Source organism: Anas platyrhynchos, chromosome 7 (assembly GCF_047663525.1).
Source record: "Anas platyrhynchos isolate ZD024472 breed Pekin duck chromosome 7, IASCAAS_PekinDuck_T2T, whole genome shotgun sequence".
Taxonomy (NCBI): domain Eukaryota; kingdom Metazoa; phylum Chordata; class Aves; order Anseriformes; family Anatidae; genus Anas; species Anas platyrhynchos.
The window spans coordinates 29,714,968-29,735,177 of record NC_092593.1 but is presented as its reverse complement, the minus strand read 5'-3'; the positions used below and the strand labels follow the sequence as shown (position 1 = coordinate 29,735,177).

The 20,210-nt window shown below is 41.4% G+C and overlaps 2 protein-coding genes across 9 annotated transcripts in view; one reads left to right on the top strand and one right to left on the bottom strand.

Annotated features, from left to right (window-relative positions):
* Positions 1–5,049, top strand: part of USP40 (ubiquitin specific peptidase 40) — a 33,635-nt gene extending 28,586 nt beyond the window's left edge. For all 7 annotated transcript variants that reach the window (XM_072041169.1, XM_072041170.1, XM_072041172.1 and 4 more), the window contains 4 exons: positions 61–271; positions 1,058–1,153; positions 1,962–2,056; positions 2,459–5,049. In XM_072041169.1, the coding sequence (XP_071897270.1) occupies positions 61–271; positions 1,058–1,153; positions 1,962–2,056; positions 2,459–2,567 (511 nt within the window). In that variant the 3' untranslated portion in view covers positions 2,568–5,049. The remainder of the gene's footprint in view (positions 1–60; positions 272–1,057; positions 1,154–1,961; positions 2,057–2,458) is intronic.
* A 1,992-nt stretch (positions 5,050–7,041) lies between these two features.
* Positions 7,042–19,807, bottom strand: LOC101801790 (anterior gradient protein 3-like). 2 transcript variants are annotated; one of them, XM_072041177.1, is made up of 8 exons: positions 12,756–19,807; positions 12,335–12,481; positions 11,367–11,430; positions 10,979–11,031; positions 10,578–10,654; positions 10,017–10,080; positions 9,374–9,457; positions 7,042–8,303 (listed from the first exon to the last, which is right to left on the bottom strand). In XM_072041177.1, exons 2-8 carry the CDS (start codon positions 12,471–12,473, stop codon positions 8,254–8,256), a joined length of 531 nt encoding a protein of 176 aa, XP_071897278.1. In that variant the 5' UTR covers positions 12,474–12,481; positions 12,756–19,807; the 3' UTR covers positions 7,042–8,253. The 2 variants fall into 2 exon arrangements, with proteins under 2 accessions (XP_071897278.1, XP_005022572.2); XM_005022515.6 differs by having other exon boundaries at positions 13,184–19,807.
* Between the last annotated feature and the right edge of the window lie 403 nt (positions 19,808–20,210).

Sequence of the window (20,210 nt, the reverse complement as noted above, 5' to 3'; positions counted from 1 at the left end):
CTAGTTATTCTGGATTCTAAAAGCATGATTCACAGGAGTATTTTTTCTTTCTTGTGACAGCCCACATGAACTGCTGCTTCGAGTACAGATGGGCATACCAGGGGAGAGGGACTACTATGACTCCGTGGATTTGGTGTGGGATATCTCCAAAGAATGCACTACCTGGTCACTGAGGCAAAGAGTGGCTTCTCACTATTGTCTCCCTGTAGATAAAATTGAAATAGCCAAATACTTCCCTGAAAAATTTGAGTGGCTGCCAATATCTAGCTGGGTAAGATCTGGAATGACAGAATCTAGCAGTTGTTTTGAGAAATGTATGTGTTGGTTTGTGTTACAGTTCTTCAGCATGCATATTTGAATGCACATCTTTATCTTCCTGCAATGTGAACGTGAGGTAAATTTGGTGGAAGTGGTTTATTTCTTTAAGGGTCTGTTAGGTACTTCGTTAAATTATAGCTAAGACATCAGGATATTTGATTACCCCACAAGTCATTGGAACTTGCAATTTTGCCAAGTTCCCCCAAAAGACTTTTATGCGGTTAAGAGTAGTTGTGGTTGGCAGAGGATAAATCTGTAGTTCATTCAAGGTTTTTCATGTACTACTGAATTTGTTTGTATAGGTTGAAAAACATTACTTAGTTGCAGTTCATGAGTATGGGTGTATGTTAATGTATATTTCACTTGAATTTTTCAATCTATTGCTGTTGCAATTAGATAATGGAAATGAAAGATGTCTGTAGAAGTAACAGAATCAGAATGTTTCTCTTCACTATACAAGAAGTCCTTTGGCTGAGAGTTGTCCCTGATCACAAAGTGTCATTTACTTCGTATAGGTGAGCTGCAAGAGATTGTGTGGTAGAGGAAAGAGAAATAAGTATTTTTCTCATGAGGAAGCAGCAAAAAACAAAATGACTTAATTTTCATGACAATAGGACTCTTGATTATGTAAGAATAGCTAGTGGGGACCCTACACGTTTAGGGACTGCTGGCAAATGTCAGTTTAAACAAATTTCTGAAATCAGCTGTGTATGAATGTTCTACTTTGATTTTTATACAGACTCAGCAAATTTCAAAGAGAAAACGGAAGAAAAAACAGGAGAGTTTACAGTCAGCACCTTATCATCTGAAAGATGGAGATACCATTGGGGTGAAGGTAAATTAATGTGGCTTTAATTGTTGCCCAAGGATTAGGTTCGGACACTGTCCCCTCTGCAGTTAATCAAATTCATTCTGGTCTTCCTGTATCCTGCTACATTGCTGTGAAAGTTTTAACATAAGAATCTGGACTGCGCGTAGTGTAAAGGGGGGAACCTTGTTGGTATTGATGTTTTTTTCTTCCTGTTCTTAACCATTTGTGGAAGTTCCATGCTTTTCCTCCCTTATGTCCTGCTACTGGCACTAGAGGGCAACACCTTAGAGGTTTTTGTGGAGTGCTCTCTTGGCCAGTGTAAGACAGTCAGTTTCTGCTCTGTGCTTGAACACTATCCAGAAGAAACTGAGTTTTTTCTTGCCCTCATTTTGTTTTTTCAACTGAGAATAAAATCCAAGAACAGTGCCCATTAAAAACATATCCTAAACTTAAATCCATTGCATTTCCCAAATAATTACTACAGATCTATTTAAGTACTTAAATTACATAGCAGTATATTGAGCTCTGAATTGGTAATAAAACTAACTTAGGAGACCTCTGAAAGAACATACTTGCTGAATTATCAGGCAGTGTGCTAGAGGTCTGGTGTCCTATTCTGATGTATCAGAGTATTGAGAAAAACTTCTGATTAAGGCTAATTCAGAGGGGCTGAAGATTTTTTTTGCCTTTTTAAATCATCTGCATTGAAATCAATTGCTGTAAAATTAAAGGAAATGCCTTAATTTTATTGTTTAAATTGATTGATATGTAGGAAATAGTTTTGGTGGATGGAATTTATAAGCTAATACACTCAATCTCTTTTTGACAACAGAATCTTCTCCTTGATGACAGTAAGGACTTCAGCACAGTGAGAGACGATCTTGGAAAGGAGAAACAAAGGCAGCTTGCATTAGAAAAAAAGAAAAGGTATTGAATATTTACTTTGATTTTTGTTCAGAAATGTGAGAGCTGTTCTTTACAATCTAGTTTTTCAGAGTACCTTATTACCTGGGTAATTTGTTGGGACAGTGCTAGCTGTTAGTGTACAATTTTAGTAGTGCCAAAAGAAGCGCTCAGATCTTCTGGCTTTAAGTGCCATGTTCCTACCTTAGTTTTTTTTATTCTTGCAATACGCTGGACAGTTTGACACTGCCTCTGGAGATGAAAAATGAACTCCTTTGCTGCACTGGCCATATGGATGTCATAAGTGGGAACTGGCAGTATCATTCTTACAATTTAGTGGAAATTGGGTTTCCAGTCCTGCTGTCTCGCTCTGCTTTAGGTGCTAAGGCTCATACTAGTTTCATGCATCTTAATTTTTTTAAACAGTCGGCAAGCTGAACGCTTACAGGACCATGTTTTGTCTGAGGAAAAACTGAATACTAAGCAACGTAAACCAGAAGTGGCTCTTTCTATCAATGTGGGAGTTTTCAGATAGCACAGGAGATGCTTTGCTGACAAGAACCTACTGCCGATGTACTGAATTGGAGTACCTCAACTGGACCAGCAAGAGGGATGCTTGTTCTCAAAGCGTCTTCAAGAATCACCGAGACAAACTGGATATAGGATTTAAGATAACTGATTTTCTTCTAATCTCTCTTGGAAGTGCTTTTGCATCCCTTTGTCAATGTGGTACTTACTCTCAGGCTAGGTAAATGCACTTTATTCATGAGAAAAATGAATAATATATTGTATTACCTTTTGGTGACTTTTTATAATCACCCTAAATGCTCTTTTTTGTCTGATGCTGATGTCTTGCACCATCACTACGAAGTTTGCTTCCTTTTTTAATGCGGTCATAAACATATCTTTTTAGAAGTTATTCTTCCCTCTCTGATCACTAAAGTTACTAGTGATACCAGAGTTTACTTCTGTCTGTTTATATATAAACCTAAATCTGTAGTAACTCGAATCCGATTTCAGGAATGAAGGAAATGTGGAAGTCTCTGGACAAAGGGTAGTAAACTGACTAAGAAAGGATTAAGTTCAGAATTTTTCAAGCACTTAAACCTGAAGACCCTTTCTGATATGAAATAGTAGTGCAGTAGCCCTACATTTTAAAGTTGCTGGTGGTTTTTTATTATTCACAAGCTTCGTTAAACAAAAGGATGGAAAATTTGGGCGGACCTGTTGTTTGGTCTTGTATGAGTTCTAGTGTACTCAGGAAAAAGGCTAATATTTGTTACACTTGAGGAAAAATGTTTCTCTTGGAGTCAGACGGTTGATTTACAGCCTTCACAATAGAAGGGCACGTAGGCAGCCCACTAACAAACAGCTGAACTCAGTATCAAAGGTTCTTAAATGTGAAGTGGAATGTTTACTAAATGCTTGTAAGATTGGATCTCAAGATTGAGAGTGCCTGTAACTACCTAATGAGACCGTGTTTTCCTACCCCTGAAGCTGGGAATCAGGGTTTACTAAAAGTTGATGTTTAGCATCTTCAGATAAACTTTTCTAGTGCTTATAATACTTACACTGTGTTCCCCCACTGCACATGCCTATTCATTACCTAATTTCCCATCAGGTTCAGAATTTTCTTTGGCTTAAATTGTCAGTACTAGTTGTACTCAAACTCTTAATGGAATTAACTGTTTATAATCAAATTCTAAGCACACTATGAATGATAAGGTGACCATAGAATAGCGGAAGATAACACGAGCATTTCCATGCAGCAGTAAAATGCTGATGGCATGTAATGTGTTTGCCTTTTGCTGCTGGGAACCTGTGCAAATTGATTATTGTATCAAACGGAGTCTGCTATTAAACACACTACGTAGCCTCGTTGAACTACACAAATGTTTGGAAATCTTTTGAAATGAGCAAGGCAACTTTTAAAAACAACTGTTCAACATCGCCTGAAGTATCCAGGGTGAACAAAATGCAAGTAATTTTTGGACACTACTGTGTTTAATCTGTTTCATGTATGGAGAAGATTTTGTAGAAGATGTGAGTACAGCAGACTACTAAAATTTTGACTAATGTGAGAAAATTCACTGACTTCACCTTTCGTAGATTAGTAATATAGATTAGTAATATGCTGGTATTTTTGACAATTTCAAGACAAACTGACAGTATGAACAAAATAAAAGGGAAGAAAAGTCAAAAGTACCTCATCTTGAAGCATGTGATTAGTCTTTAATCCTTTTGATAGGCTTAAAATTCAGCAGTTTCTGTGCTTTCTTATGATGTGTCAATCAAGGGGGTATTTTAATTTCCTAACTCTTCTGGTCATAGGTGGGCTTTACTTGAATCTTGAACTCCTGGAATCCTACTTTCATAGATTTTTTTTTTTTCTGATTGAGTTGAGGGCAACCAATTTCTTTCTCTCCAACTCAGCTTGCTGTATCCAACTTATTTTGTGAAACCTTCCTCCCTGTCAGCAAGTCGTCTTGTGAGCCAAGGTTTACAGAAACTGTGGCACATGCTGATTAGTAAGGTAAAGGAGAAAACTTTTATTTGCAAGTGCATTGCATTGCACTTCCTGTGCTGTCACTTTATTTCCTACAGTTCCATGCTGGACAGCTGTATTGGGCTTAACCTTCCCAACTACTTCATAATAACTAGTCTCTTCTTGAAAACGTGAGGTTTGAAGAAATTTAAATATGAATTACAAGGACTAACGCGGGGGGGGGATCCTAGTATGTGCCTTTGAAGTGTAATGTAGCAGCTTCTGCACTGAACCAGTACTGAATTATTTCTAATGTTGGCTCAAAATGCTTTCTTTTTTTTTGTTAAAGTTATTGTGGACTGTTCCACAATGAGGGTTCATTAAAAGCAGGGTGGGGAGAGGGAATACCTTTTTAAAATGGAGTCTTTGTGATTCCACAGTTTGTGATGGTTATATTCCAAAGCCTGGAAAAGCTTTTGTCTTTATTTTTCAAGTGTTCTTCACAAAATAAAGAGTGATTTATAGATGTCTATTTGATTTGTCTATATGTGTTTCACTGATATGTTTGGGAATGGCATGAATTATTTTCTAATGCTGGACAGGGCAAAACATTCATTAAGCTTAAATTTTCAAATCTCTTTGGAAGCCTGCATTCTGATCTTGGTGCAAGAAGTTTCCCCAACCCAGCTGGGGTTGAAATTTTGGTGGAAGTTGATGGTTTTAACTTATGTTTTCTCCTTTTTCAGAAAGCACGTTCCAGTACGTACAGTAGCTGGGAGCTAGAATAATGTGTGTGCACACAGATATATTAATCTGATATATTTTTCAAGAGAAGTTGCATAAATCATCCAGAGAACAGTACCTCTGCACAAAGTAAGAAAGAGATTGCTGAAGAATAGTTGTCTTGGGTAGCAGATCCAGGTAAAGTCCTTGTAAAAAGAAAGTGCTTGATTTGAGGGATCTTATTATGGGAATGCTTTTCTTTTTTTCCCTTTTTCTCAGAACTCACTCCGCTCCAGTGTGCTGAAGTGATTACAGAACAGGAAGAAGTGGACAGTTTAAAAAGCAAGCTCATTCTCTCTCTAATTCTCCCTCAGAAGCCACTGAACAGAGCCACAGTGTTGTGAAGGGTAGTGCAGGTACAAGAAGGACAAAGGGTAGCACAGGTGTGTGTAGCTGGGATGGGTGAGTGATGGCCAAGGGTGGCTGTAGTTGGAGGAAGCTGCTCAATTCTGGGACTTTCTGGTTTTGCTGTTTGCCCAGCAAAGCAAACAAACTTTAAAAAAAAAAAAAAAAATCCTAGCAAGGGGTGCTGGGAGTGCCCTCTAGTGTGGTTAGTTGGAGTTTGGGGATTTTACCAGCACACGCAAATTCAGTCTTCAGCCCTTGCCATACCCAAGGGCTCTCTACAAGATGAGTTTGCACGCAAGCTTAGAGAAACCAAAACATGGGAGCTCCTAGCCCTAGAGCCAGTATCTAAAAAGCTAACAACTAAATTATTATTTTTTAACTGACTGACACTTGGTCAGGAGTGAATTGGCAGCGCACTATGTGCAGGCATGCAGAAGACACAGTAATCTCAAAGATCCCTGCAAAGATCTGTGTTACAGCCAGGTAAGTGAAGCCCCATCAGCTTTGTTTTGTTGAATGCAGTTTTCAAGTACCATTGCTCCTGTTTTATCTAAGCCTGTTTGTGGCTTCTAAGGGCATCAATCTTGCTGGATTGGATGTCTCTTGCTAAGAGAGATGCAGCTTCTTGGTTAACAAATCTCCAAAACCTTGCACTACAAAGCTTTCCTATAGACTTTAACTGGACCTCAAACAAGTTTTTACTCTGTTTATATTCATATGGTGATCAGTGGGGCTTACACACCTGCTCTGCTAAAATTTCTATTTGCCAGGGAGAAACATTTTAAAAACAAAAAAAAGCATATGAGCGGTAAGTTCTGCTGGAGTTCAGTAAATATTTTTTGTTCCACCAATTAACCACTTTTAGTTTCCTGTGCGCATTTATTCTGCTATAGCCCCAGGCCCTGAGCATTTATTGCTCATGGGGCTCTGAGGAGCCTTCTCCCTTTCTGTGCTGGCAGAATCATTCACGCAGATCCACCAGGATCTTCCCCAGTGACCACCACCAAGACAGGTCCTGCCTTCAAACTCTTCTTTGGTCACGTTTTTCCTAGTGTTCACAGGAATGCTGATCACTGCTGAGTGCATGTGATCTGTGTTAAATGTGACAGATGATGAGAGCACAGTAACCACGCTGCTCTCTACTGTCTTCTGTTGCAGCTGGTTATCCAGCTGGTGGTTATACAGCTGGCCATCGCTGGCCAGATCCACGTTTTGGGTGTAAAACAGCTCCTGGGTGACTTCTGTGAATTAAACTCCTTTGGGCATTAAAAACACAGGTTTAACTCTTCTGCCCACCTTTCCTTTGGCTCTTAAAGGGAAGGATTTTAATAGCATGGTTTATTTTGTTCCCATTGGATGCTCATAGCAGGGATGGGATGTGATTTTTTTCTTTTTTGCATTTTAACTAGGTACAGCCAACATGGTTTGCTAAATTGATGCCTGTTTAGGTTTCTTAACAAATGTGTAACACTAATAAACTTTAATGTTTCTGCAGAAACGTTACAGCTGTTAGCTATAAGGTATGCATGGAGTGAATTCTCACTGAGGATGGTGTATAGGACCACTAAAGATTCTCCAGTCAGAATTTACTTGTGACTTATGAATTCTTGGTTTTTATTTCCTAGACCTAGTTTGCTCAGTGAACTTTGTTAATGATGTAATTCTAATAACAGGTATTCATTCAGTTCTACAGTTCACTTTTTTACTGGCTATACATGTAATGTAATGTGAAAAAGGAAAAAAAAAATGGAAAGCAAGTAGTTTGACTCTTTTTTATTGTTTAAATTATACAGCGAAAGCTTTAACATAATAATAAAACCATTTTTGAAATATACAGTAATGAGCATGGCAATTCACGAAGTGATAATGTAAAATGTGTGTCTCTTAATGTAATTTTATGCTTGTTTATTACTATGCGCATTTAAAATCTGTGAAGGTGTGTATAATGTAGGCTTCTGTATTGAGAAAAGCAAAACAAAAACTTTAGATCTTGTAAAATCAGGATATGATGGCCATATCTAGCTTACATTCTGATATAGTTCATGATGAAATGGCACAAAGAGAAACAGATGACGTCTTCAGCCCTGGTTTCTTCACAAATGTCATTGGAACTTTTGTCTGCTTTCAAACCAATTGTTTTTTTTTTTTTTTTCAGTAACTGCTTCTGCTCCTTTGTGGAAATGAAAAATAACCCCAAACTAAAAGACCTGTGGCTTAGAAAAGAGCAGTTTTTCCACAGCACAATTTCTACAAGTACAAGTAAGCTAGTCAGTCACAGGGCAAACCTAGAAAATGCATTTATAATATAAGTATCCTTTTCAAACTTGTAATTGGGGTGAAGAAGTATTTGTAGACAAAATTATTTTCTGTTAATAATGAATATAAAGTCATTGAAGTAAACCGCTTCTTAAGAATAAATGGGTAATGATTCATTCCCTGCATCTATTGGATGTAGGATGCACGGAGTTCTTGTGAATGTGGCTTCTCTGTAAACATCTCTGAGGGAAGGTACAAGGACAGCTCACGTCTGCTTTGCTGTGTTCCTCAGCGCTCCTGGGGCTGCTCTCTCCAGCCTGTGTATGTGCAGGTCACTGGTGCCCCTTGCTCAGAGCTCTGTGTGCAGAAGCAACTTTGCTTGTCTCATGTTTTCAATCACTGTGGAGAGAGCATTGAAGTTACTAAAGGTGACAGGAGAGGTTCCTATATCTGTAGAGCTCAAAAATCAGAAATTAAAGCTATTCAGGACAGCTGGACTTCTAAAAAGTCTTAATGTTACTTTCTTTTAATTTTAATGGGTAGTTTTGACTAGTTATTTTGTCTCAGCAACAAAGTTTTGACTGGAATTAGCTGCTAGAAAATATTAAATAACTGGCTTGAGAGATTTTTTTTTTTTTTGGACTACTTTTGGTAACAAATATACTGTTTTAGTAGTCGAGTGACAAAGTGCCATTGAAATACTGATTGGGGTTCATTTAGTGCAGTTCACAGGTTGCACAGATGTTGTTTTCTGTGTTCCTCTGCAGGTGTCCTTTGAGCTTCAAAGCTTTGTCTGAGCGCCAGACAAAAATCTGTGTACTGCTGAACTGGAAAAAATAGAGGACTGTGAACCCAAATCACAGCTTCGTTGTTATCCTGCTTGTCTATGGAAAAATGGGTTTGTTTTGTTACCCATAGTTTTTGAATCTGGTTCACCCCGATTTACTATGATCTAGGGGTTGGTACCTCAGAACAGAGCAGTGTTCTAAGTGTTGATGAAGTGGACAGCCAGGAGAGGGGAGTGTAGAGACACCAACCCATAGGCATTAACTTCAGTTCTCAGTGGAGTATGTATTTTTAAACCTTGTTTACCCCTAGGACCGGACTGAAACAACTTCAGTGGTTCAGATTATGAAGCAGAGCAGCAGCACACTGAAGTCTGCAGGTGGGTTTTGGGGGCAAAACTACAGTGTTTGAAAACTCCACCAGTTCCGTAACAGTCCTCAGAGGTTCAGACACCAAGGATAACTCCCCATAGTTTAGTGCCCTGTTCTTCAGAAATATTCAATATTGTCTTCCCAGATGATGCTTGGAATAAACTTACATTGTTTCTGAAGTTCTGAGAACGGTTTTTACTACGGAAACTGACCCAGTAATTCTCAAGATTCTTTTACATAGCCTTCCTTTACCTGTATTTGTTTTGTGTAAACTTTAGGTGGTTAAAAAGGGAATCAGTTTATTTCACTTACAGGTCGAAATATCTTCTGGTTCGTAAGCGTACATCCTGTTCCCGTATTTGCCTGTTAGATCAGCTCGAACTGTCAAAGAAGGGTCTTGAGAGAGAAAAAAAAAATGCAGGACATTAGTAATACACAGTTTATGAAGTGAGGCAATGGCAAATAATAAGGGAAGAGAAAAATCTGAGGGCTTTTACAGCGAAAGGTAATCTTGAAGCACCAGGCTTGGACAGAGCCCCCACCATTCATCTGAGGACAGGCTTATAGTAAGGGGCTGTGTTCAGATGTGGCACAGTGTCACAGACAGGACCAGACTCTTAGAGGATGTATGCTCGTTGTAAATACGAGTGACATGCTGTTTGTTTCCACCAGTGGAATGAGCCTGTCATGGTCCTGTTTTTTTCTTTAAAAAGGTGGTAGTGTTTTTTGGATGTTTGACTTTAGTTGCTAAAGAAGTAATGTAAAATAAGGCCTGATTTGGGTTTCTCAACATGAGATGTTCCTTTTGAAAGTCTGGGCTTTTCTCATAGCTTTAGTGCTGAAAAGAACGTAAGCTATTACTTGGAGCAACATGAATTTAGTGGGGACCATACAGGACAAAATGCTGCCAGATGGTTGTTTTATTGTGATTTCTCCCCTGGACCCAGAGACTCACCCACAAAGAGGATCCTAGGGACGTAATGGCCATCGGGTGCCATGTTGTCATCGCTGCTGGAATGCTGTCAGATAGATAACCTCTTTTAGTGAAGGGTAACTGGCAAAAAGCTCCTCCAAGTGCTAGAAATGGACTGAACCAGCTAAGCTAGTTTCAGTTCTGGTATGATCAAGTGGGGAGTTACCCTGTTCTGTCCAAGTTGTCCCATGTTAGATGCCTGGGGAGGACAGAAACACCAGGCAGGTGACTGAGAAAGCTTGATGACTTTTTAAAGAAAAAGCAAACAAACAACTTTTATCAGTGTATTACTTGTTTGTAGTATACAGCATGGTATTTCCATACCAATACGTGTGTGTATGAAAGAGTCTCCCTGCCCTCTCTCCACGGAGGAGCTGTGCTGGTGTTCTACAAACCCTGTTGTACATTCACAGAGAAGCAGAAAACCAGAGAGTTTCAAATGCAGCTTCAAAACGGTGCAAAGTGAACCCATTTCTACTATTAATATGGATTATTCCACTCCCTGGTAAACATTTAGATTAATATTTTAAATTACAAGCTTACCACCAGATTAAGCATGATGAAGTCCTCCTGGGCCATCTGCTGGATCTCTGGGCTGGAAGCAAATGCCTTCCTCAAAGCTTAAAAAAAGAAGCTTTATTTGGGTGGGGGAAGACAAAAAAAAATAAAGCAACAACCAAGGATCACTGCTTTTCATGGTTTTGCAGTATCTTAAGTTGATCATAAACCAACCAGTAAAGCAAGACTTTTCTGACATGTGCGTTTCACAAAGCTTGGAGGAATTGGTTGTAGTAAAGTAAAATGCAGAAGGCATTTAGTCCTTGGGACACTGAAATGCTGGTGTATGGAGAGATTTCCTTCTCAGTGACAGAACACATCATGAATGTGTATGGCTTGAGAGATTTAGATCCCCAGTGTTGTCTGGAAAGGTTTGCTTTGCTCACCTTGGCTGTAAGGACACTCTTCCAAGTGGTGAATAACCATCAGTGGCTTCTTGCTGAAACGACATTGCAAGAAAGGAGTGGGGAGGCAATTCAGGGCTCTTACAAACAGCACTTGTAAGGAGTTAAACCACTGAGCTGCTCCAGGAGCATGTTAGAAAAACCACCTGCTGCTCCAGGGCAGCAGATTAGAAAAGATTTGGAGAAGGATGTGAGACTCAGCCCTAGAAAACGATCTCCCAGAAGGTGAGCTCCCACCAAAATCTTTTTCAGCCTCTACCATACAGGTGAACCCTGCTTGCACAGTGCCCAGTCTGAGCACCATGTTAGAGCACAGCTTTGTTCTGTTTTGTTGAATGTGTGACGAGGCATAGGAAGAATGGAGGATTACCTGTGTTTTGAACGTGCTAGACCTTCTTCATATGTCTGCACCCACTCAATGTCATCTCCCCAGCCTGTTGAAAGAATCTTTAGTTAACTTACTGCTCAGTTTGGATGAGGACATTCTGCTGAAAGTCACACATGAGTGCAGGTGCCACAAACTACACCCCTTCCTACAGGGTAGCCAGACCCTCCAAATTCTTGTGGGTACCAGGAGAGTCCCAAGCAGAAAGGTATAAAGAAACAGATGACAGGGAGAGGGAGCTGAAGTGCCACCTTTCCTGGGTTTCGGATGATGGATTAGGATTACAGACAGGTATTTCCAGCCCATCATAAACTGAGGCCCTGAGTTCCTCCCTGAACACCCTCCCAAAAAGCCAACCCAGGCTCCCTGTTTGCATCCTGCAGTAAGGGATTGATGGGCTGGCGTTAGGGTGGGTAGAGATTCAAGCATGCTTTTGGCATGATGTGCCTGGATGTGCTCACCTGATGGAGCAAAGCTTGGATGTGAGCCTGGAACCCCTTCCAATCAGTGCCCTGCTCATGAGCTGCATAACTCGTGGAAAGGGGATGTACCTGCTGACCTATGATGCTGGCAGGAAAAAGGACAGCAGAAAGACTGAGCTGGCTGCTGCTTGGCTCTGAGACTGCAGCCTCCTGCCAACTTAGTGTGCTTTGGGAGGGTTAGGAGCTGCTGGTGGGGCTGCCTGTTGGGCGCAGCTTCTGAAAAGCTGATCAGCAGCCAGCCTAACAGTCTGGCTCCTGGCTCCATCCTTAGCCCAGGTTTGGAGCAAAGAATCTGTGCCTGTTCCCAAGTACAGAGCATGAAGATTTCTCCCTTACTGAATGCAACAGGGCTCCCAGCTGCTGCTCTCAGAACATATCCTGCTTGGATGAGCGGTTGGAGGTACATGCTAGGTGCTGTGACAGGGGAAATACGACTACTTCAGGGCTGCCTCATGCGTCCGGGTCACTCACCTCGAGAGAGAGTCTGTGGGATGCGTATCTGAGCAGGGCTCCCTTCCTCTTCTTTGGGCAGCTTCTGAACCTTTTCCTGTGCAGCTACCATTAGGCCATTGCAGACAAGGAGGGAGTACAGTAATGGGAAGCTGTGCATGCTTCTGGCTGAGAGAGAAAGGGTTGACTCAGGCAGGCAGAAGTTGGCAAATACTGGAAAGAAGCCCCCAAAACATTCATCTCCCTGTTAGAAATAGTTTTACCTCCAGGTGTCAGAGCAAAAGCTTAGGGAACGTTTAAAGTAATCTGAGGGTTTGTCTAGCTGGTTGATCTCACCAACAGAAAACAACAGCATCTGTCTACAGCAGCAACAACTGCTTAACTCTGTAGCTTGCCTTGCTGCTGAATTTCAGCATTTGTGTGCATTTTTCCTAACACTCACCTGTGTAGAGATAAGCTGCTCAATCCACTCTGAAGTGGTCTGTATATTCAGCCCAGCATGGATCAGCCAGAGCCCCAGATAGCTCTTCTGCCGCCCTACTTCCCACCAGAGCTATGCAGGTAAGGTCAGCTCTGTCTGAATGCACCTGGAGCCTGCTGGGTGACTTGGGAAAAGTAGGCTGAAACAGTCATGGGGCAGCAGGTGCCATCAGTCCTGCCCGCCATCCTTTTCAACACATGAGATCTCTGTGTATGTTATCTGGCTTGGCCAAGCAGTCCTCACCTGGGTGCTGTTCACTGGTCTAATCATCAGCAATTAAATCTAGCAGCAGCCCACCCACAAAGAGCAGCTGTACTGATGGGGAAGAAATGCCTGGTCCTCCTCAACAACAAGCCTAAAAAGCCACTTCCATGGAACTGGTCTCTCACCTGGTGGCTCCCGTTGATGCCTTGGAGTGTACTTGTCACCGTCTCTGCCCCCAGCCCAGGTAAGGCAATGTCCCTTTATACCTCTGTATTTGCACAATGGCTGGGCATGGACGTCAGCTGGAGTTCCAGGATATCCTGCTCCTGCCAAGGTGCAGAACAACCTTCCTACAAAAGCCGTCCTTAATCAGCCCAGCAACATGCATGCTTTTAATTGAGGCTTATTGATTTATTGAAGCATTCACACAGCCTGTGCTAGACACGCCTGGCTCCCTGGGGATGATCTGTGGGTCTCCAGGTACTGTGAAGTCCCCTAGAGCCAAATGGAGAGATACAGAGGAGATGCATACACCTCTCAGTGCCTTCAAACCAGGAGTGGGGCAGAGAATAGTACTCTTAGAAGAGCCTTAGCATATTCCTGTATAAAAAATATTACAGAAAATAAGAAATCACAATGTAAAAGGCAACAACATGGTATGACTGAGCCATGTTACAGTAACAGGGAACAGCAGCAAAATGAAAGGGCCGTGCAAGGATAAGAGAGGTGAATGTGTGGGATGAGCAGGGCTTGCTGCACAGCGTGAGGGAGATGGCCTTTCCCCATCATAAATCTGAAGTGAAGCACCGACTTCCAGTGGAGGGATGATAATTCTGGGCAGAGCTTTTATGGTCTCACATGAAAAAGACCAAAATTCCCATTGTGGAACCAACCACCAGCCTGTGAAGAAATCCCAGCTCTGCTTCTGTACATGGTCAGATTTTGATCTTTCTTTGAAGACCTCAGTGAAACAGCTCTGGGCTGCTAGTGAGCTAGACTGTGATGGTGATGGCTGTACTTCAAGGAGGGGGGGGAAATGGGCATAAATGAGCCACTGAGGAAACTTCACCAGTTTTTCACCACCAGAGGCTTACAGGATTACAGGGGATAGAGAGCTGGTGAAATGTGAAGTGTTACATGTTTCCTGAACTGTGTGAAATCTGGATATAAATTACATGGGGAAGTTGCATTGTGCAGAAGAAATTTGATGGTCACTTCAGTAAAATTCAAAAGCTGAGCTCATTTGCAAAACTAGCAGATAAAAATGGATGCGTGCTGCTGTGCTCTGAATGACAAACCTTCCTGAATTACAGGAGAAATAAAAGCCAGCATGGACAGCTGTAGAAGAGGTTGGGAAAATAAAACTAGTGTACAGCCAGAATTGAAAAGTAGGCAAAGGGATGGGGGGAGCAGGGGTACGTGTGGGTCAAGGGAATGAGGTGATGCTGCTGAGACCTAGCTCTTGTGAAAGATTCCAGTTATGGCAGGGTGGATAGGATAGATCCATACCAGAACTGCAGGCATGATGTGTATATAATACACTGATCAATTGAAAAGGAACTGTTTCTCTTGATAGAAACAAATCTGAACATGCAACATATGGTTGGTTATTCATTGCAAAACTAATTCTACTTGATTTAACTGAATCAATCAAGGCTTTCCATTAACGCTGCATGGAGTAAACATGTTGCAGTTTGCAGCCTGCTCATGGTGGTTTTATCTTATCCAGTAACCCAAACACAACTGGCCAAAACAAATTTGTGCTAGAGTTCTGAATAGTCCCTCCATTAACTTTCTTAAGCTGGTAAAGATAAGAGAAAATATGTAAAGGTTTGTATACAATCTGTAATGAGCTGATTGAAAACAGCAGGAAGTATCTATCTACGAAACCACACAGCTCTGTTTGTCCAGTTGTTATCTCCACATGACATAATAACAATCTAAGGTGTGTTTTACCAATCAAATGTCTTCATATCTGATAAAATAACTCACAAAGGCAACTCATTTCACTGCTTTGCACACAGAACTCCTGAGACACAGCATCTTTGTGTTCCCTTAAGGATGGAAAGGCCCCAGCAAGCCTGCAGGCAGGATCAGCCAGCACCAGGACATGCGATGTCCAGGCAATGGACTGCAGCACAGCAGTAGTTTGTCTCACCAGATCCTTGCTGATCTTCAGAACCAACCTGTCTTTGTGGTGATTTGCACTTACTTTTGAAGTTTACCTGACGGGCTGAGAGTAACTTTGATGGTTGATGGTAATCTGAAATGTGCGGGATTGCTGGACAAAATTCCAAATCCCACATTGAGCAGTAGCTCAAAAGGCAAAACCTGACTTCTAAGGGGTGGTAGTAATTTAAAAGGCAAACAAGCATGAAGCTGTTTAAAGGAGGAGAGGGAATTAGAGACTTCAAGGGTATGTTCAGGGGAAGGCTGTTCCCCAAGCACTGCCATTGTTTCCACGTCTCAGGCGCTTTCAGTGGATGTGGTTTGGTTGCAGTTCTTGATGTTAGGGTAAGGGGTACTCTGTGCATGTTTATTTCTGCTTCAGGAATTGATTTTATTGTAAACTTCCCAAATCTTATACCATAGAGATTTTTATAAAAATCGACCCTTGCTTTAGGATTCTGAACAACTGCAAACTGTTTGGCCTCCAGTTATCTTTTAAAAAGTCTTAAAACTGTGAGACCCAGTAAAGGACAAAACAAACAAACAACAAAAAAAAAAACACTAATAAATGTCAGAGTCACCAAAAAAAACTAAGAGGATTTCAGACTCCCAAACTTTGTTCTTGCAACAGAAAAAGAGCATTTTACAGGAACAGCCAGTGGGCATTTCATGTACTGTAGCAGCTTTGGCTCTTGGAAGGTAACCACAGGGTCTGTATCTGTTTCACTTCAGAAAAGTTTAGTTGTTAGGAAAGGGAAACACAAATTCCCTATGTCTCAAGAAATGATTACAGACTGTCAGTCTGGTGTGCCTTTTCTGGGTTCTGCAGCAAAAGCAGTAGGATCTTCAACCCCCCTCTCCCCCCCTTCTTTTCTTGGGTTGTTTGATAATCTGATTTGTCTCTTAATTGACACTGTGTAGCCAGCTGAATTTTCTACTGACAGGAGGACTGCCTGAGATTCTTAACGTAGCAGTATAAAGATGTGTAAGTGCTCCTACTGCTTCCACGGTTCACCAGCCATCTTGTGTTTGTGCCAGGTTTACTCAGATATTTTCTTTCCCTGGTTTCACCTCATGTGACAACGTCTCAACTTGCCCAGCTTCTAATAACAAATCAAGTCCAAGGTCCTCAAAAGGACTACATCTGGAGACTAAACCTCAAGCTATCTGTTTTACAGCCTTAGGATGCTTTTTAAAATTCCAGTGCCTCCCTTTAGTTCCACAGGGATTCATGGAGTCTTTGTGGGTTGCTGGCTTTTGATTCTTCAGTTAAATTGATCTGTGCCTCCTCAGGGTACTACCTCTTTAGCAAAATGAGCATGCCAAAGGTCAGATTTAACAAAACCCCTAAGATTCATTCTCAGGCATTGCAGACGCTTCATAGAGAGCTGGTGGCAGAAATCCAGATAAACCACGATTCCAAAACAAACAACCCTCTTCCCCAGAGCAGCCTCTTCCCAGTCTTCTTGCTTCCTCTGAGATTTCTTCTGATGCCCTTGTATGTAGAAGCTGTCAACACCTTTTCTTCTTCCCAGGCTCACCAGATCCTGTAGTCACAGTCTGTCTGGGAATCTCATCAATTTATGCGTGCGTCAGGCTGAGGGAAGAGACAAGTCGCTTCCCTGCAACTTCTTCCTGCTGAACTACCTGCTCTCAGGAGCCCAGGTGTAATTACTCTGTCAGCGTGGAAGCGGTCCACTTGACTTCCTCTGCATAAGAACAACCTCTTTCCCTGCCTAAACCAGATAAATCTATTTTATACCAGATGAATCTATTTTGTAATGTGTCTCTTCTTGTTCCTAAATCTGATTTGTTCTTCTAACTCAGTCTGTGCTTTGTTTTATCTGAGACTTGGAGCTGGCATGGGAGAGCTGGTAATGCTGCCTTTTACAACTGATGTGAGAAAAAATGCACAATTGCAGCAACTCAGGTGAGCTGCAGGTTTGGGCTGTTAAACAAGTGGGCAATCACAACACACAGCAGCTCAGACTGTGTGCAGTCCTATTGAAATTTCAGTCTCACACGTTAGTGGTCATGACTGGTCAAGCAGAAAAGTAGTATTTTCTTTCTTAGGTTCCCAGTCATGGTCTGGACAATTGGCAGCAGCATGAACACTCGGGAACAGCCAAGTTTTCCCTTTTTGTTAAGGGATGTAACGTGACAAGAACAAAGGAGGTTGCACAGGGGATGTAGGAAATTGCCTGGTGGGAAGGCAGTGGTGTCTTTCACCTGCAGGAGACACTGGTGGTGGGGACCCTGTGCTCTCCTTTCCTTTAATTGCCTTGTCCTGGTTTTGACAGGGAATGTGAAGTGGGATCAGAGAATTTTAAAGCTGGCTCCTCCCCAGGTCTTCACTCTTATATTCTACTTTATTTCAAGAACAGTTTAAAAAAAAATCACCTCAAGAAATCTTAACTTTCTGAACACTTAGTACTTCACTGTTTGTCTGATAATTATTCAAGTAAGGGACTGAGGTCTAACTATGCATAGGACAACATACTTTTAGGGTTTGTTCCAGGGAGTTTTTCCCAGATAGTCTGTTCTGGCATGGCTGAGATAGGGCACACAAAGATCTTACATTTTATCCATATAATCAGCTATCACACCTTATATATCCTGCACTGTGCTTTTACTTTATAATAGTGCCTAATCAGAGATGAGTTTTGCCTGGCCTGTGAAGCAAAATATTTTCCCATTTTCCTTAGGTCACTTGTACTTGGAACCATCAGATTGTTCTGAAGTAGCTGGAATCACTTTCTCCTCAACTCAGAGCTTTGCTCCTGAATAAACACATTCTTGCTATCTTTTGTCTTCACTTTGTAGGCAGTACTTGAGTAAGAAATTCTGCTTCAGTTAGCTCAGTAAGCTAGGAAACTGATGCCTATTGTTTGTTCTCAGATCTTTGTTACTGATTGCTTCAGCACTTTTAAAGAAAAGCCAAAGGTTTCTGCAGTCGACAGAGCTGTATTTTGAATCCACCTTCCATTTCTGAGTATTCTAGAGTAACAGGTACATGTGTTTAAAATCATGCTGTACCTCAACAGACCACTCTTCTGTTTTATAGGTGGGTAGACTGTGAACAGCATTTGAAGAAGGAACTAGGGTTTGACAGACACACAACAACTTTTTTTCCCAAGATGTGGTGAAGTCAGACAGACCCATGGCCATCAGGCAGCTCAGAACTAGCTTGCCCTGGCATTACTGTGTGTGTGCTGTGGTTACTGGGCTCACCTGTGGGGCAGTTTGTGGGGAGCAGGGAGCATCAAACATCCATCGGACAGCATTTTCCAGAAACTTTAGTCTTGCTGCACTGATGTACCAGGAGTGGCCTGCATATTTGTGATGCAAATGCCTGAGTTTTCCCGGTTATTTCCAGGATAGGAAGCTGTACAGGCCTTTCATACCCATTGTATAAGCAGCTTTGGACTACCCAATGGCATTTTTGACTTGCAATTGCAGCAGGGTGGTGTCTCTGCACATCTCAACCCTCCCCTTGCTCCCCAGCCTGGGATACCAGGTTAAAAAAAACAGCTCCCCAAATAAAGTAGCACCCCAAAGTAAGCAGCATCCCTTCCCCCTGATGCCTGATGACCATTGCACCTCACCATGAGCCATCTGTAAGGCCAACCTCAGGAAACTCCATCGCAGGGGTGCTCCCAGCATGGCCAAGGACAGGGCCAAGATGACCAACGGCATCCTGGCTTGTATCAGAAATTTACTATGTTTAGTTAGAAACTATGACTAATTAGTCTTCTAGAAGACCAGAAACTTTGCTACCATACACTAATGCTACCGTAGTCACTAAAGAATCAGCCTTATCTGTAAGACTATACAGAATTGTATCCCAGGACAGGGGAAGGAGGGGCAAGATAACCTAGGCCTGGAGAATGTACCTGGAAAGAAACGGTGAGGAACTCATGGTATGCATGTCTTTGGATGTGTACGTGGCTTAATTTAGTATGCACAGCTAAGTTGGAATAACAAAATGAGAAACAATGAGATGGTTTGAGCATGCACAAGAACTGGGTTCAATCAACAAACATAGTGAGGAAGACTACCAACGATCACCAGAGACCTCTGGAAGACCACCAGTGGAAACAACTGTGCATACATCAGGAACACTTGCATATTTTAACAAATTATGGGATGCATATGTTAATTATTTATCAGAGGTCTAACAAATATGTATGTTTTAATTGTACATAACCCCTGTGGCCTGGACAGTTGGTTGGACGTGGTGCTTAGGGACATAGTCTAGTAGGTGATACTGGTGTTATGGTTGGACCAGATGATCTTGAAGGTCCTTTCCAACCCTCATGATTACAGGATTCTGTGGTTCTATGCGGATCCAGGAGCTGGACTCGATGATCCATCCCTGTGGGTCCCTTCCAGCATGGGCTATTCTACAATTCGAATTCGGCACGCACACTGTGTGGAGCGATTTTTTTTGTATCTGGTGCTGTAATTACAGAATGTCTTATTTCTAAAAATCCAAATTGGGTCTTAGAGAGTTACTTGGACTGATTTTGATGGGATCTCTTGGACTGGCTTTTACGGGTTTCCTAGTGAGACGTTGGACTCCCCACCCCTGGAGGTGCTTAAGGAGAGGCTGCAAGTGCTGCTTAGTGCCGTGTGGTGCTTAGGGGACACACGGACCAGAAGACCCCGGCGCTTTTAATTCCTTTTTTTTTTCCTTTTTTTTTTTTTTTTTCCTTTTCTTGCTTTTATTTTTGCTTTTTTTTGTTTGCTTTTTTTTTGCTTTTTTTTTGTTTGGCTTTTTTTGCTTTTTTTGTTTGCTTGCTTTATTTTTTTTGCTTTTTTCATTTTTTTTGCTTTTGTTTTTTTGCCTTTTTTTGCTTTTTTTGCTTTTTAGTCTTTTTTTGCTTTTTTTGCCTTTTTTGCTTTTTTTGCTTTGTTTGCTTTTTTCTTTTTTTTGCCTTTTTTGCCTTTTTTGTCTTTTTTCTTTTTTTGCTTTTTTTTGCTTTTTTTGCATTTTTGCTTTCATTTTTGCTTTTTTTTGTTTGCCTTTTTTTTTTTTGCTTT